The sequence below is a fragment of the Ursus americanus genome, chromosome 24 (genome assembly GCF_024610735.1).
Source record: "Ursus americanus isolate L20-20 chromosome 24, mUrsAme1.1.p, whole genome shotgun sequence".
NCBI lineage: Eukaryota > Metazoa > Chordata > Mammalia > Carnivora > Ursidae > Ursus > Ursus americanus.
The window spans coordinates 33,077,055-33,089,298 of NC_142150.1; the positions used below are offsets into that span (position 1 = coordinate 33,077,055).

The 12,244-nt window shown below is 36.5% G+C and overlaps 1 protein-coding gene across 1 annotated transcript; it reads left to right on the forward strand.

The window, feature by feature from the left end:
* Nucleotides 1-6,932: 6,932 nt before the first annotated feature.
* On the forward strand, nt 6,933-11,928 carry LOC123784926 (olfactory receptor 4P4-like). The gene is given in 3 exon segments (XM_045786470.2): nt 6,933-7,863; nt 7,866-7,913; nt 11,894-11,928. Coding segments are annotated over 3 exon segments (1,014 nt in total).
* The last annotated feature ends 316 nt before the right edge of the window (nt 11,929-12,244 follow it).

Here is a 12,244-nt window from a genome sequence, read left to right on the forward strand (position 1 = left end):
CAATTTAATTATTAGATCAGCCAAGGAACCTAGAAGGGAGAAGGGAAAGTTTTCATCCCCCACAATTTTTTTTTAATTCTTTATTTAAGGCTGCTAGCTATTTCATATTTGGATTTAATTTGCTTTTATATTCCTAGACATTGATTTCTAGGATACTTATAGACCATTGATTACTGAACACTTATTTTTAAGGATAGAGGTAATATCACTACACATTCTACAGATTTTAGAAGGATAATAAGGGAATATAATGATCATAATAAGGCCAATATATTCAACAGATTAGATAAAATGGACAAATCCTTTTTTATAAATTACCCAAGCACATAAAAATAATAGCTATTTAGGGCATCTAGGTGGTAAGGTTGATTAAGCATCTGACTCTTGATTTCAGCTCAGGTTATGGTCTCATGGTCTTGAGTGTGGACCTGCTTGGCATTCTCTCTCTCTAACTTTCCCTCTACCACTCCCCCACACTCCCTCTTTTTTCTCTCTCTCAAATAAATAAATAATCGAAAATAAAAGATAATAGATATTTTTCAATAGTCTGTACACCTTGAAGAAATTTAATATATTTTTTTGTCACCCTATCTCCTGTCTAGGTAGCTTCAATGGTGGAGTCTATCAAACTTTAAATAAAACAATAATAGGTATTCCATACGAACTCTTTTAAAAGGAACAGAAGCAAATGTTCTCAACTCAATATATTAGTCCAGCATTTCATTGAGACTTTTCAATTACATTAGCTTATCTGAACATTCCTTAGAACTTTCTATATAGACAATCATCTCACTGTGAATATAAACAATTTTTATTTTTACTTTTTAATATGAGTTTAGCATCACTGCAAGATATAAGATTAATATATAAAACTCAATTGCATAGTTTGTGCTAGTAACTAAAAAATAAAAGTTAGATTTTAAAAATCCCCTTTGTAATATCACAATATCTTAAAATTATAAACTAATTAAGAATGACTGTAGCAAGATATAAGACATACATGTACTCCGAAAGCAAGATATTTGTTAAAAGAATATAAATACATGAATAAAAAGAAAAAATACTGTGTTCATAGAAGACTCAACACTATTTAGAGGTGAATTCTCCCCAAAGGAATCTCCAGACTCAAGCTTTCTCAAACAAAGTTAGTCAGATATTTAAAATTTTGTTAAAACTGATTTAAAACTTAAATGGAAATACAAGGACTCTAAATTAAGTCCAACAATTTACAAATGAACAAAGTTGGAGAACTTACACAATCTGATTTCCAGCGACGTTACTAAATTGCTGTGTTCAAAATGATGTGGTATTTTCATGAAGCTATCCCAGAAGATCAACAAAGCAGCCTAGAGAGCCCAGTAGTAGACCTGCACGTACACGGTCAACTAATCTCAGCAAAAGTCTCCAGACAATTCAGTGGTGAAAAAATAGTCTTTGTGACAAATGATAGTGGAAATACTGTGCATGCATATCTACCACACAAAACAAACAAAAAGAAAAGGCAAAAACCTTTTATCTATGCATCACACCAGTGCAGATTTATTTAAAATGGATCTTAGAACCATACGTGAAATGTAAAAGTAAAACAAAACAAAACAAAAGCAAAACAAGCAAACAAAAAATATTTGAAGTAAAATATGGAGAAGATCTTCATGACCTTGGATGGCAAGAAAAATTTTCTAAATATGTGTGAAAGAGAAAGTATTCAAATAGGGGCACCTGGGTGGCAAGTTGGGTAAGCATCGGACTCCTTGTCTTGGCTCACATGGTGATCTCTGGGTCATGAGATCAAGCCCTTTGCAGGGCTCAGCACTAAGGGCAGTCTGCTTGACACTTTCTCTCCATCTCCTTCTGCCCCTCCTTCATGCTCATTCTGTCTCTCTTTTACCTCCCCCTCCCCACTCTAAAACAAATAAATAAATCTGAAAAAACACCTGTACATTAAAAAATGATGAGTTGCACTTCACCAAAATTTAAACTATGTAGCAGATCTAGTATATGAAGAGGGATGAATTGAACAGTTGAGGATGTGAATGCACCTTGTATCCTTTTCTAAGCGTTGTCCAAGTGTGTGCACAGGGAGAAAGGAGAGACATGACCCGCTGTCTCCTGCTGTAGATTGGTACAGGCCAGCTCTTGGGCACAGCTTGCTCAACACTGGGCATAACGGTCATGTAGACAAGCCCTAAATCCCTGGGTTATAATGGCCTTTAAGGTGAAGGTCTAGAATCCTTCAATTCCTCAGGGTTAGTAAGCATTTAAGGTTCTGAAGGAAGCACACTAGAATAAAGCATTTTCTTGCTTCAATTGCTTACTGGGTATTTGAGCCAGTTATTTAAACTCTAGAACCTTCTGTGTTTTTATCTACATTCTAAAAGTAATAACATTTGTGTCAAAATGCATTATTATGAGCATTGAATAGTAGAATGGACGTAATCCACACATCAATCTCTCAGTAAAGTTTTGTTATTCTGTGGCTAAGTAGATTGATCTGAAAGAGATTAAATATTATAAAATTTGATTTCTGGACAGTTCTTGCATGAGAAAACTTTACATGCATGGATTGGCGTATGGTAGAGAGAGACTGCCTGGCTTCAGTCCATGCAGATGAGACTGAGTCTAAATCACCTGTGACTAGTCAGTGAGCAGAGACAGAACCGATGGAAAACACGTTAAAGGCTTTGCTGTACTTTGCTTCCTTCCTCTGATTTTTCCATATCTTTTTTCCTTTTCCTCCCTGCCAATTTAAGGAGAAGGCGTGTTTACTCTTATCTTTTCTTTGTCACCTGTTTTCCAACAGCTCATCCATCAATGGTAATTTCATACCAATTATAATATCACAAGTTATTGATTTTATCTACCTACACTGCATGCCAAAGATCTTGATAACTTCCAAAAAAAGAAAAAAAAAAAAAAAAGGACTGTAAGTGCTGTCTTTGGTTCCCTTTGTCGTACTTCATCTCAGATTTTCTTGGAAGCTAACCTGATACTATTATAGGCTACAATTTCCCTCCTATTTTTTCAGAAGCTGGGGGAGCACAAGGCAGTCGCACTATAGCTTTTTGGGGGCTTCAGGGAAAAAGGGCCAATTTTTTTTTCCAGGTAGGCTAATGTGGAAAGTTTATACCCAAGAGCACCAAGCACATTACTGTGGATGGTGGCTTTGCAACACTTGGGCCAAAACCTGTCTAGAAATACCTTTGGGGATATAATTACATAAAGATTTCAAAGACCTATTAATTCTCGCATTGCCACTTAAATTTACCTTCTGTTCCTCTGAACCAAATTGTCTTTAGGCTTAGGCATAAAATAAATGGATGTTTCCTAGGACCTAAATACTTGTGTTAGCTTCTGCACGAATATAAAAACCCATTTTGCTTTTTTCTTCTGAGTTTTTATTAAGAAGCTAAATCAGCTTTCAAAATGTCCAGGCTGCTTTCCTGACAGATGAAGACCCACTTCTTACATCACTGAGTCTTAGTGAATATTGCAAGGGCATTTGTGTTGTAAACTGTAGAAAGTTTAAGACACGTTGAAATTGTCAAAATACTTGCAGAGAATTCATCTGAATGTGTTTGAATTCCGGGACTGTAATTTTCTGCATCTGATTCCAGGTTTGGTACTAGAGACAAACTGGCAGAGTGAGTATCTGAGGAGGGAATCCTTCCTGATGCAGCCCCAAAACTAAGCAGACAGCCACTCAGATCTTATGGTTAGTGAATTACCCTTGTCGCCTTGCTTTGGGAAGCATCCCACCACACATGTGCTGGGCTAAGTGTGTGTTCTTTATATTTATTCTGTGTGATTTCATTTGAAATGATATAATTTCTTTTGCAGCATAGGACAATTTGATTACTGCATAAATGTTACAGCATATTTAGACTTAATGGCACATTAGTTATAAGCAAAATTCCCATTTTGGGAGAGAAAAATAGTAGAGTTAGACAAAGCATATTTATGTAGGTAGTGAATTTCATTGTGACCACAAATCATGCTCACAGGCCTTACTGCATAGTTTTAAGAAACAGACCAGTGTGTACATGAAAATGTACAATAATAAAGACTTTCCCATCTTTCAAAACACCTGCCATCCTAAAATAGACTAGCTTCACCTGAGCCAACTAAGGTAAGTGTATAGCATCCTACGTTCTGTTACACTAGAGTTTTATATTCTGTTACAGTAAGAGTTTGTTACACTAAAAGTTTGGAATTGTGGTAGAAACTTTTATTTACATATAAGACCTTCAATTCCTTTATGAACAGCATCATCCAAAATGTACACATAATTTGTATTCAATAATACCGTAGAATAAGGTAATTGTTTGAGTACCTTTTGTAGAGGAAAAAAAAATTAGTCCAGTAATAAGTATTAAGAAACAAGCTAAGATAACCAATTGATAATGACATTGAGTTTCAGCAACGGTTGATGATGGAATTTCCCATGATCATTTTATTAAATCCATGCTATGAATGTTCTTTTTTATTCCCTTCATTTTTCAATTGATCGTGTGTGTGCGTGCATGACAATCTGTGGCCCTAAACTAATCATCCAGAGAGGAAAGACTAAATTCTGAATTTATTTCATGATATCTTAGTTGCGAAAGGAGAAAGAGGAGGCCTAAAGAGATGAAGCCATTTGCTCAAGGATCACACTGGTCAGGTGATTTGAGATGCCTCAGGGTTTCTCCCCATTTCTGTGCTGCGACTATTTCAACCACTTCTCCAGTGGTTGCCTGAAGTTCTTTCTTTACCAACTGTGGCTTCAGTTTTTCCATGGGAGGGTCCTCGGTATCGCTGTATTGTTTGATGAGAGTAAATCTCTTCAGCTACTTTTCCTTTGCCAGTAGAACTGATCATAGGGAAAGTTTCCTCCGAATACAGGCTGGGGTTTTGAGCTACTGGAGATGAAATTCCAACGATCTAGAAAACAAGCAGGAATCCTGATGAGGAATTTGCATTCTTGTAAAACTGAAAGGAAATTATTTCAAATGTTTTAGAATCCACAAATTTTAGAATGGTTTTTTTATAGTAAATATTCCATAGCGCTTCAAGTACATAAACACTCAGAAAGACAGACGGGGTTTCTGTTAATCCATCATCTTGCATTTTCTTTTCTGCTCACGAGAGGATCAAGAGGGTTTTTCCAGATTGTCCTTCATGACCTCCCTCTTACTTCTCTCCCATGAAAGATAGTTCCAGATTGAGGAAGAAACAGGATTTCTGTCTTTTAATATTTACAGTGTACTGCTTTTCAATCCTGAGAAATTACTTAGATTTCTTGATATGCATCTTCTGTTTAGAATCAGAGATTTGTATTGGTCCAGTGATTTCTACATTTCTATTGTTCACATTCTACTTAGAGAAAAGTTGCCTGTAAATCAATTTGTTTTAGCAATTAGGTATATCTGAAAACTTAACACTGTTTCTGTCTCATAAACAAAGATTGGTATCAGTTGCAGTAAGTAGAAGAGAGGTCCATGATCTTCACCCTCTGAAGGCTTTTCAGGACTCCTTAGTAACTGTTAACTGCTGAGCACTCTGTGACATCATTAAACTTATTGAAAATTTTAATTTATGAGGTTAGAATTTTGAATAGGAATTAAAAATTGAATTGGTGTCTTCTGGTATGGACCCTTCTAACATGCCTCAGCTGTCATCTATTTGCCATGTAAAATCTTCTTGAAGACTCTCATTAACATAGATATTAAATTTGTGAGTCTCTACAGATGATGGTTGCTAAACAATAGTGCAAAAAAACTTTTGTATTGTTTTGATAGACATCTGGGGGCCCAGAAATGTCTGTCGCTTGAGATTCAGACTAAGGTAGAAGGTGCTAGCTTTGCAAACCCACTAGAATCAGATACTTCCTCATTGGTTGGTATAATAGCTCTTGGAAGTGCTTTCTCTTATTCTACACCCATTGCGCACTGATTAAATGGTATCTTAAGATATCCATTAGATACAAGATGCAAACTCCTGAATCTTTCATTTATTCATTATTGCAACAAATATCATTGAGTTCTACCTGCCCACAAAGTTTGTTTTCAAGTTACTTTGGTATTATCTCCTTTTATTGGCATTTGATCTTTAGATTGTATCTAAAATATGAAATTTTCAGCCAAAGTCATGCCAAGTGCATAATTCCAATATACTTGGGCAATTGAACAATCTTATCTTTCCTTTATCAAGTGTTATCACAAATTTAAATGGCAGCATTTATTTTTTAAATTTTATTTAACTCATGAAAAATATATATGACAGAAGAATGGGTTTCCTGAATATTTTTCAAGATTCTAGTCATTAATTGATATTCTTTCTTGTGATGTATTATTTTTAACCACTCTTTGATTTTTAATGTAAGAGAAATTCTACTGGTTTGACATGACTCATTGACAATGTTTGGCAATGTAGAAAAATACAGTATGTTCTACACAAATTATACTTCAGTAGTTCAAACAATGTGCATTTCAGGATTCATTCATTAAGGGAATTTTCTCAGATAATTTGAAAAGAAGGAAAGTTGACTTTATGTGTAAGTTATAAGAATTGGGAAATATGGAAAAAAGACTTCCCTTATTTTAGACTAAATAATATACTTAGTAGTCTTTTATCTAAATATATAATTAAGAGTAATAAAATATATTTTCCAAATAATATTTAAATATTTTAAATAATTACCAGTCATATTGATTAAATATGTAATTATTCTCATTATTGACATCATAAAATTATTTCATGATTGATTTATAAAAGGAAGCATTAAAAGAAAAAATAGCTTCATTCAATAATCCAAGAATAATTACTCTAACTCTGTCAAAATACATTTTAATAAAGTTTGTTATTGTGTTCCTAAATTTAATTTTCACCTAGAGTTATCTTTTCTCTCTTTCAGAAACATAAGTCCTATGGAAACATACACGAAGGCCAATTATATGGAAAGCCAGAGAAATATCTCAGAATTCATACTTTTAGGACTTTCATATAACCAGAGCATACAAGTATTTTGTTTTCTCCTTTTCTTATACTGTTATGTTGCCCTGTTGGCAGGAAATCTGCTGATCCTTGTCTCCATCCGACTCAGTCCTCTTTATCACCAACCCATGTACTACTTCCTCAGCCACTTATCCTCCATGGACATCTGCTACACCTCTGTGGTTACACCCAAGTTAATTGCTGACCTGCTGGTGGAAAGAAAAATCATCTCGTATGAAAATTGCATGTTACAGCTCTTTACAATGCACTTCTTTGGAGGAGTTGAGATCTTCATTCTTACCGCCATGGCCTTTGATCGCTATGCTGCCATCTGCAAACCTCTCCATTATGTGGTTATCATGAACAGGACAAGGTGTCATCTCTTAGTCCTAGCTGCTTGGGCTGGTGCAGCCATCCATGCCTTTCCTCTATTTTCTGCTGCAATCAGTTTGCCCTTCTGTGGTCCTAATGAAATCGATCACTACTTTTGTGATATTTTTCCTTTGCTAAAAGTGGCCTGTACTGATACCTACATCATTGGTGTCCTTCTGATTGCCTTTTCAGGTATGTTTGCTTTAGGAGTTTTTATTGTCTTATTTGTTTCTTATGGGATAATATTGTTCACTTTGAGAAATCTGTCAGCTGAGGGAAGACGCAAAGCCCTCTCCACCTGTTGGTCTCATATCACTGTGGTTGTCTTATTTTTTGGGCCTGCAATTTTTATCTACCTTAGACCACCTACTACTTTTCCTGAGGACAAAATATTTGCTCTATTTTATACCATCATTGCTCCTATGTTCAATCCCCTAATCTATACTTTGAGAAATTCAGAGATGAAAAAAGCCATGAGAAAGGTTTGGTGCCCATCATTATTTTCAAAGAAGCACACAATTAATTTGAAGTAATTTATGGGATAAGCAACTCTGAGAAAGAAAAGGGGGAGATGTGAATGAAAAAGGCAGGGACTATCTCATGGGGTTTGTGGACCATCACTGTCCTGAGAGGAGTGAATGGAAGCAATAGGACTAAGGTGTAAATTAACATTGAGCAAGTACTGATTCTTGGAAACCAAATTAATTGGAAACTAAGTTAATTTTATGGGGTATTAATATGGTATAAGTAGGGGAAACTTCATGAGAAACAATTGAGCCAGAAGAACAACAACAACAATAAAGCAATGTACATTATTTTGTGAATTATAAAGGAAAATATTTTAATGACACCTTTATTAAAATATTGGACTTAGAGTCCTGACCACAGAATGACAGATATCCTTCAGTAGTACAGAAATTGTATCTAAAATCTAAAAAAAAAAGAAAGAAAAAGAAAAAAAGAAGCTATATATAAAACTAAAAGAATTAAATTTCTGAGCATTGATATATATCTTGATATATATACCCTGTAGTTCGTACAGAAATCAGTTGTGCAGGGGCGCCTGGGTGGCACAGCGGTTAAGTGTCTGCCTTCGGCTCAGGGCGTGATCCCGGCGTTATGGGATCGAGCCCCACATCAGGCTCCTCCGCTATGAGCCTGCTTCTTCCTCTCCCACTCCCCCTGCTTGTGTTCCCTCTCTTGCTGGCTGTCTCTATCTCTGTTGAATAAATAAATAAAATCTTTAAAAAAAAAAAAAAGAAATCAGTGTGCAAACAAATATTTAGAGTAGATTCTCTTTTATTTATTTCTTATTTTGTTAAAGATTTTATTGATTTATAGAGAGAGAGAGAGAGAGAGTGTGTGTGTGTGTGTGTATGAATAAGCCAGAGCAGGAGCCTGGAGTGGTGGCAGGGGGCAGATGGAGAGGGAGAAGCAGACCCCCCACTGAGCAGGGAGCCTGATACAGGACTTGATCCCAGAACCCTGGCATCACAGCCTGAGCTGAAGGCAGTTGCTTAACTGACTGAGACACCCTGGTGCCCCAAGTAGAATCTGTTTTGAACTGGTTCCTGTGGGTTAACTCTCTAGATGTTCCATGGAAATCAATCATAATAAATAGTGAAGACAGAGTGAGAATCTACAATTCATAAATCTGAAACACACGTCCTGGCATTCCACCTATTGGACAGAGTTTAGTATCATTTCCCATAAAGTTAAAGAACCAGATATTAAAATATATGTGTTGCTCACCCCTTCCTGCCTAATATTAATAAACACATGGTTGGTAATTGGTTCCACAACCAAAGTGTTTTCCTACTGCAATGACAGAGAGGGAAAGAGGGAGAGAGAAAGAGAGAGAAAAAAAACTAACAAAAGAGAAATAAGATGTGATTTCACCACAAAGTAAATGAAAGCACTAATGCATTTTGGTTGCACATGGATATTTATGGCAGCTTTATTCATAATTACCAAGCCTTGGAAGCAACCAAGATCCTCTACAGTAGGTGAATAAATAAGTTAACTATTCACGTCTGGAGAATGGATATTAGTCAGCATTTGGAAGAACTAAGTTATTAAGGTAAGAAAATATATGCAGTAAACTTAGATGCATATTTCAGAGGAAAGAAGCGAATTCGAGGGGGCTCCCTTTTGTAAGATTTCAACCACAGGTCTTCTTTAACTTACAAGGGAGTTATGACCCAATAAAGCCATCATAAGTTGAAAATGTCTTAAGTAAAAAATTCATGAAATACTCCCAACATACCAAACCTCATTGCTTAACCTAGCACCTTAACAGTGCTCAGAACACTTAATTAGCGTACAGTTGGGCAAAGTTTCTAGCCAACTCAATAAGACAAACAAACAAACAAAGGTGATAAGCATTGTATCAACAATGAATAGAATACTTTTTCTATACACCTACGGAAAGTATGAGTCATAAGAATATGTTGAACAACTCTATGCTAAATTAAAAAGACTGACAATGCCAATTTTTGGTGACATTGTGGGGAAACGGGAACTCTCACTCATTGCCGGTGGGAATGTAACACAGCATCACCACTTTTGAAAACACATTGGCAGTTTCTTAAAATGCTAACATACCTGTAACATATAACTCAACAATTCCACTCTTAAGTATCCACCCAAGAGAAATGATCATCTGTGTCCACACGAAGGCTTGTCCATGAATGTTCACAGCAGCATCATTCACTCTGGCCCTTATATGGACACAATTCAAAGGTCCATCAGCTAGGGAATAAGTATACAAGATGTGGTAGAGCCGTACTGTGCAATACTATTCTTACTAAAGAGGAACAAACTACCAATAATACGATGTGATAAACCTCTCAAACAGTCTGGTAAAGGAAGAAGATGATATTGTTTTTTAAAAGTATTGTTTTAAAAAGTCTGTTTCTCTCCTGGTTTTGGTATGTGGCTTCACAAATGAATCAAGGGAAAAACGGATGTGTCCTCGAGATTCCCTAGATCTCTGACCAAAGCTCTGCGGATTCCTTTATGTCCCCGCAGTAGCTGTCAGTGTGTGTAAAACTTGGATCCTCAGTTCCATCCTGTACCCAAAATGGCAATTCTCACGGTAAATGTAGTTGTTGCTGCTGACCTCGGCTGAGTTTACCCGCCATTTTTAATCCCTTTCCTTCTTCTTCCCTTAGTAGCTGTCCAGTCTCTTCAGAGATGATTCTCTGTTTTGCATCTTTGCTACCTTATCATGTGGGAGCACGTGTCTTCTATGTCACTCCTTCCCACCCAGAAATCTGGCAGTCACATTTTTCTCCGAACTTAGAGTTTACTTGTAAAATGTGAGTTCTTAGGCCTGAAGAATGAAGGATATGGCATTCTAACAGATAATTCTGATTCCATTTTCATACCTCAGAAACAGTGGGTAATGGCCCATTGCCCTTGGAATAAAATCTAATTTTATGGAAGAACAGTGTCGTATTTAAATTCAGCATGAGTTGACCGAAGCACACTTTTTTGATCTTAGAGTTCACAATGATGGATGGAACTCAGTATGTTTACGTCAGGTCAAACATACATAGATTCTGAACCTGTCATATTTTAATTGTGAGGTTTGGGCCAATTGGCTTCAAGTCCATGAGCCTTCTTGAATTAATTATTGTACACATTTTGGATAAGCAAATGACTTATCAAAGGTGGTTTTACCACAATATACATATTAAGAAGGCCAAAATATGGGGCACCACCACCAACAAATGCTGGTGAGGATGTGGGGAAAGGAGCTCTTCTTTATTGCTGGTGCAAAAGCAAAATAGTGCAGCGTTTGGGAAGATAGTTTATCACTTTCTTACAAAACTAAACATAGTCTTACTGTACAATCCAGCAATCTCACTCCTTGGTTTTACCCAAAGGAATCAAAGCTTATGTCCACTTAACACCCTGCACAGGAATGTTAAACAGCAGCTGTATTCATAATGTCCAAACAATTGGAAACAGCCAATATGTCCTCCAGTAGGTTAGGATAGATAAACAGTCGAGTATAAATCAGTGCCGAGGGAAATGAGCTGCAGGCCATGAAAAGATACGGAAGACCCTTTCAATGTGTTCCCCATGGTACCTGACATTCAGCTGTAAAACAATTATGAGACTTTTCTTGATCTTCCCTGTCACTAACTTTCCAGTTTCATATCTTACTAATTAGACTTTTAGGAGCTCAGTGTCCAGCTTATAACCCTACACACAGTAGGGGCTCAATAATTCATGATTGAATGAATACATGAGCCACCAGCCACAACTTACTGAAACGATTAGGTTTACTGCATACTTTTTTTCACCCTCTGGCCTTTGTTATATGCATCCTCTACTAGGAATCCTCTCATCCCAACAAGTGTCTATTCACTCTGATGATTCTCTTTCATCCTTTGTGTTCCATTATGGATGTGTTTTTATCTAGGAAGTCTTCTGACCCCCAGGGGCTTTGTTGTGTTTCCCTCAAAAATGCTTTCATAGCACCCTGTGCTGACACAAACTTCTCATTTATAACATGGTCTTATCATATTCTGCTCCCCTCTGGGTGTCTCTCAGTGGATAGGAAACTCTCTGTAGGCAAGACCCAGATTTGTCTCTCTTCAACACAGAAGCCCCAGCAACCATCAATGAACCTGGTATATTTTTGGGGGGCTCTAGAAATTTCTATAGATTAATGAGTGAGGGTTGGATGGCAAATGGACTATATTTATCCTGAGGTTGTTCTTTCTGTATGTAGATGGATCCACATATTTTTTTTAAACACCTTTTCATAATGAAATGTTACCAAGATGTAAACTAACAGAGAAAAATGGCATGAACAGCTCACATTCATAAAATGATGAAATCTTGCTGAGAGCAGGGAAAATACCAAACTATTTGCAGGGCATGTTGG